This window comes from Microtus ochrogaster, chromosome 7, assembly GCF_000317375.1.
Source record: "Microtus ochrogaster isolate Prairie Vole_2 chromosome 7, MicOch1.0, whole genome shotgun sequence".
Classification (NCBI taxonomy): domain Eukaryota; kingdom Metazoa; phylum Chordata; class Mammalia; order Rodentia; family Cricetidae; genus Microtus; species Microtus ochrogaster.
The window spans coordinates 81,160,807-81,166,806 of record NC_022014.1 but is presented as its reverse complement, the minus strand read 5'-3'; the positions used below and the strand labels follow the sequence as shown (position 1 = coordinate 81,166,806).

Sequence of the window (6,000 nt, the reverse complement as noted above, 5' to 3'; positions counted from 1 at the left end):
ACCCAGCAATCAATCTGCCCACCCACTTTTCTACCCATCTGCCCATCCATTTATCTACCCAATCATCAACCCATCTATCCACCCACCTATCCCCAGTCCCACCCCCATCTGTCCACCTGATCCTTTCTTCATACCTTTTGTGTCAGTGGAACCCTGAGCATTCCATGCTGGGGAAGCCGATTTTCCAGGAGAGACGTGGGTCATGATTGCAGACGTCATTTCTTCTCACCCAACTCACATAGTCTTGGAAGAGAAACAGACACCCAGAAATGATCTCAGAAGAGACACAAGGGGCAGTGGTGAGCTGCAGAACTCTGAGGAGAAACGGCAAGGAGCAGGATACTGACAGGGTCACACCTGAGAGACAGCAGGCTCAAGGAAGAAAGTTGGCCAGGACCTGGCAGCCAGCTGCTCACCAAGAGGAAGCCGTGGAACACTGGGGCAGCCGCCAGCACAGAGGTGGCGCTGGAAGTAGCTGTCTGTGAGAGTTCTGAGTTTAAACTTAAGTGTTGCGGGGAGCTGCGAGGGAAGGGAGGCTTGTCAAGGTGAGATCCAGTCTTGGGCACAGGGAGCTGGCCTGAGGTGTCCAGGCACACAACTGTGGTAGAGAGAAGGAAATGGAGTGCGTACTTCAGTGCCTTGTCCCTCTTCAGTGGGAGGTAAGATGTCCACGGGGAGGCAGGCTGCAGAGCCAGGCCAGGCTTCCAGAGGGTGCCGAGGAGGATGGCCCCCTGGCGGGCACAGGACTGGGACCTGGCCAGACACCAGGGGGCTGGAAGCTGCTGAGACAGGAACCTCAGAGTCATCTGCCCAGAAGTACTTGTCATCTTCCCGGCACTGCCGTAAGGAAGAGCTGCACGCCAGGTAGCCCCTGAGAGCAGCCCATCCTCTGAGAGCTGAGGCAGGAAGCCCAAGGTCAACGATGGCGCACACTGGATCCTTGGAGGCTATAGCACAGGATTGATCCCAACTTTTACCAGTTCCTGGTGGCTCGTGACCACCCACGACTGTCTCTACATGTCCCACTGCCAGCACCAGATTCAGGGTCCACTGTAGCTCAGGACAACCGCATCTTAAGATCCAGACTTTGATTGTGCCCGCAAAGTCTCCCTCCCTCTGTGAGGCCACGCACTTAGTTTCTGGGTGGGTATGGGTCCCTTGCAGCAGCTTGAGTTTTTGGGGAGAACAGAAGACAGGAAGAGGGGCTGAAGTGAAACCTGGATAGAAGATGAAATGCAAGGAGAAAGAAGTCAAGTCAGGATCACTCCAAGAAATGGGAGGCGTCAGGACACAGACGGCTTTAGGATACAGGCGATGGGGTCAGGGGACACAGCAGTGGGAAGCAGGCGGGAGAGCCAGAGGTGAACTTGTGAGGACAGAGGCAGGAACTGGACACTCTGGGGTGTCCGGAGCAATCGGAAGAGGATGAGTTCTGCTGAAGGAACCACGAGAGGCAGGTACAGGGTCCCCACGTGGAGCAGCAGCCCTCAAGTAGGACTCCCACAGGAGCCGGCCAGCCCACGGGGACATAGGCCGATGACATGCCCCAGTCACCTCTGGGAGTGAAGCCAGAAGTGCCTGAGTTGCGTCTTCAGGTATGTCTGCCTGAGTGTGTGCACAGATGGAACCCAGCATGCAGGGGACTGCGACCCGTGACATCACCAAGGCAGTGTAACATGGGAGTCCTTAACTCAGGCAGTGAAGCAGCAGCCTGCGTCCAGACCTGCGTGCTAGCCCACCCGACCGAGGACCACCCGCGTGTGAAGTTCACACCCACACCGTGTGTGGGACATAGACGTGAAGACTTCTCTACCACACGGGTGTGCAGGTGTTGGGGTCCAGGCTCAGCTTCCTGTCTCCACAGCAGAGCAGGAAGCAGCAGCGCCCCCAACAGGCTCGTGGAGAGCCCGGCAGGTCCGGGCTGTGGACTGTGGCCTCGTGTTTCATAACACAAGCTTCCTGCTTATGCCTCGGCATCCTGGAAATGGCGCACGCCCTCCGCTCGCTGACCCTCGAGGGAGCCCGGCACTAGTTATGCTTTTAGCAGAGAGTCCTCTGGCACTTGCCACGGGCCAGGCTCCCCTCTGCGGGCTTTAAAAGGAGCAGCCCGTGCCGTCCTCAGGAGAGGGGGTGACGTAAACATGATGGGATTGTAGATGAGAAATCGGGAACCCAAAGCTGTTGAGTGGACTTGCCTCCAGCTGCATCTGGCTATGTGGTCCACCAGGCGAGCCCAGGCAGCCAGCTGCAGCTTCCCTGCCCCTCACAACCGTGCTGGGGCATGGCATTGTGCTGTACAGTGTGGAGCGGGTCCCATGGACTTGGACTCTTGCAATGAATGTGTCATATGATGTCTACACATATGTGTATGTATGGGTTCCAGCCACTAACCGGGTCCTCCAATCACACAGCTGGATACAGAGGTCTGAATGATGTCATGAGGGTCGCACTTCCTCTCCTCTTTTCCATCCTTAGCTACCCGCCCCCCACTCAACCCCCAGATGACTTCCTAGTCCCCAGCCCTTAGTATTAGCTTCAGCTGGGGGAAGATGCTTCCTGGGTGGCAATAAGAATGACTGTCTGGAGGTTGGGGTTGTAGTTCAATGGGTTAGAGTGCTTACCTAGTACGCTGGTTTACCTAACACCACATAATCCAGGCATGGTTATTGTCAGCCGGTAAGTCCAGCATTTGAGAAGTGGAAATAGAAGGCTCATACGCTCTCATCCTTGGATACCTGGTTTGATGACAGCTTGGGATTCAAGGGACATGGTCGAAAGAAGTGGGGTGGGGGGAGGCAAGTGGGTGAGCTGGTCCATCCCAGTTGCCTTGGATTTACATCGCTCCCAAAACTACCAATCCAGAGGAGAAACCCAGGCGCCCCACTGGCCCGGCATCGCCCCACTGCCCCGGCATCCCTGTCAGGCCCTCTGAGGGTCTGCAGGGTACTGCCATATGGGAGGCTAAGTGGCACCCTGCTCCCCTGGCCATTCCCCCCACCTCAGCACTGTGAAGGGCCCTCGGCCGGCTGACAGCGGCCATCACTCCCCCTCAGGGTGGTGAGCAGCTGGATCGAGAGGCGCAAGGTGCAGTCCGAGAAGGCCAACCTGACCATCCTCTTCGACAAGTACCTGCCCACGTGCCTGGACAAGCTGCGGGTCGGCTTCAAGCGGATCACCCCCGTGCCCGAGATCACAGTCATCCAGACCATCCTCTACCTGCTAGAGTGCCTGCTCACGGAGAAGAACGCCCCGCCCGACTCCCCCAAGGAGCTGTATGAACTCTACTTTGTGTTCGCCTGCTTTTGGGCTTTCGGGGGTGCCATGTTCCAGGACCAGGTGACAGGAGCCCCAGGGAGCCTCCATCCAGACCCAGGCCACCCTGCAGCTCTCTTAGCTGAGCCCTTGGGCTCTTCCTTTTCTTCCTGTCCTTACAGCTCATTGACTATCGGGTGGAGTTCAGCAAGTGGTGGATCAATGAATTTAAAACGATCAAGCTACCCTCGCAGGGGACCATCTTCGACTACTACATTGACCCCGAAACAAAGAAATTCCTGCCCTGGACAGATAAAGTGCCTGCCTTTGAGCTGGACCCTGACATCCCGCTGCAGGTAACCTCCCCCCAAAGCCATGGCCCCGAGGAGGGCTCAGGGTCTCCTCCCACGCTGGGGACTTAGAAACCCAGTGGAACCTGTACACCAGTTGGAACTGGATCTGTCGTCCCTGTTGTCCGTCAGCCTTGCCCCTCTCCCTCCCACCCCTAGGCCTCCCTAGTCCATACCACGGAAACCATCCGCATCCGCTACTTCATGGACCTGCTCATGGGGAAGGCGTGGCCAGTGATGCTGGTGGGTAATGCTGGCACCGGCAAGTCGGTGCTGATGGGGGACAAGCTGGAGAGCCTCAGCACCGATGACTACCTGGTGCAGGCTGTGCCCTTCAACTTCTACACGACCTCAGCCATGCTGCAGGGTGAGAGCCTGGCCCCGTCCTCACACCTGCCCACCTGCCCACCACCTCCTCCCATGTAGGCCTGGCCGCTTCTGAAGGCTAGTCTTGTCCCCGTGGAGGCTCCTGGGTGGTGTCCTGGACAGATACTGCAGCGGTGGTCACTGAGGGTCCTTGAGGGTCCCAGAGATGGCTGATCCTCCAGCTGAAATAATCTCACGTCAATTAGGGGTGGCCCTACTAAGGTTGAGCCAGATCAAGGGTCCTGCCACCTCCTCCTCTGAATGGTGTTTTAAAGCAGAGGCCGAGTTGAGTGGCAGATGGTGGATCATGGTGGATCCCCGCTGCCTATGACACGCCACTGAGGGTCTCTCTCTGGGCCAGGCACACCCTGTAATCCTGACCCCTCACCTCCAGCCAGTAGGGCCCTGCATTGTCTAAGATGTGTGGGTAGTAGATGACCTTCTGTCCTTCCCAGGGGTGCTGGAGAAGCCTCTGGAAAAGAAATCAGGGAGGAACTATGGCCCCCCGGGCACCAAGAAACTAATCTACTTCATCGATGACATGAACATGCCTGAGGTGGACAAGTATGGCACTGTGGCCCCACACACCCTGATCCGCCAGCACATGGACCACGGGCACTGGTGAGGGGCAGCGAGTGGGCTGAGGAGCTTGGAGGCATCGCCACTGCTCTGTGGGGCGTGGGACTAGACCATGGGATCCTGGGTCATGGGGCAGGGTCGGAGCAGTGGAAAGATCATTCGGGTTCTGCTCTGTTGCCACCCCACAAACATGTCAGCAACTGTGGCCAAGACCCCCTAAAGGGAGAACAGATGGGTTCCCACTCAAGGAAGTACCTACCTGCTGTGGTGGGCCAAGGGAGCACTCTGAGGAAAAGCCTGGATCCATCACAGAGGAGCCCCTGGTGGGTCACAGTTGCCCCTTGGAGAGCTGGGAGGCGGATGCCATTGGGACTGCTGAGGGACTTCTTGGGGAGAGCAGCCTTGGCTGAGAGAGGCCATGCGCAAGGGGCCTGTGACAGAAGGGAACGCCGCTCAAGGATGGACTGAAGAAGGAAGGGGGAGGAGGGTGCACATGGCACCTTCCGCCTGGCACAGGGGGCACTTACCTCTTCAAATCGGGAAGCAGCCTGGGCCAGAGTTGGGAGTAGATGAGATAAAAAGCAAACAAACAAACAAACAAACACCAGAAGCCAGTCAGTAGGCTCCCAGAGCCCCCCTCAGGACTGCCCAGAAACGGGAGGGGGGGTCATGCTCAAGACGGCCAGGCTGCCTGTTCAAGGTTACAGTCCTAACACTCACCCCACAGCCCACCTTTCCCCATGAGCAGCACTGACCCATGGGGCCCAGGAAAGAAGATCTCAGAGTCCCTGAGCTGTGGATATAGCCACCTACTGAGAGGGTGATAGCACAGCCTAGGTGGTGTCTGCACGGTGGCCCTCAGGGCAAGCGCTGTTGAGTTAGTGAAGGAGAAGGCAGCAGTGAAGTGGTGGGGTGCTCCCCTCCTCCCGGGGGCTCCCCTGTGAGGCCTCTGGAGACTCAGTGGCAGCCTAACCCCCACATGGACCTCGGTAGAGCTCTCCACCAAACACCGGGAAGACTTGCAAGCCCCCTGTGCTCTCTGGCCAGAGCGGCGCTCCCGCTGGTTAATCTCCAGATGCAGCTCAACCCACTCTCACCTTTGGGTTTTCTCTGAAGAAGCTTGAGGAAGGGGAGGAGTGGCTCGATTTGGGTTTTCAAAACACCCCAGCAGGATGGTGTGCCAGAGCTTGCCACCAAGGCCAACAACCCAAATCGGATCCCAGGGGAAGCAGAAAACCTTCTCCTGCAGCTTGCCCTCTGCCACCCCCACAAACACACACAGTGTGGCAGAACCTCCCTACAGATGAGGTCCAGGTGGCCTGCAATGGCAGGGACAAAGGATCCTATTGCAGTCATCTCAGGAAAAGGCACTTTTGGTGCCTGATCCAGATAAGGCAGGGACACGGGTTCTGAGGAAGGTGGGGCAGAGAAGGGAATTCGGGGCTCTACCAAG

General features: G+C 57.6%; 1 protein-coding gene across 2 annotated transcripts in view; it reads left to right on the top strand.

The window, feature by feature from the left end:
- The window catches only part of Dnah17 (dynein axonemal heavy chain 17), a 106,649-nt gene that overhangs the window by 53,337 nt on the left and 47,312 nt on the right, over positions 1-6,000 (top strand). For both annotated transcript variants that reach the window (XM_005350806.2, XM_005350807.2), the window contains exons 44-47: positions 3,054-3,336; positions 3,435-3,608; positions 3,762-3,969; positions 4,424-4,589. In XM_005350806.2, coding sequence (XP_005350863.1) covers positions 3,054-3,336; positions 3,435-3,608; positions 3,762-3,969; positions 4,424-4,589 — 831 coding nt within the window. The remainder of the gene's footprint in view (positions 1-3,053; positions 3,337-3,434; positions 3,609-3,761; positions 3,970-4,423; positions 4,590-6,000) is intronic.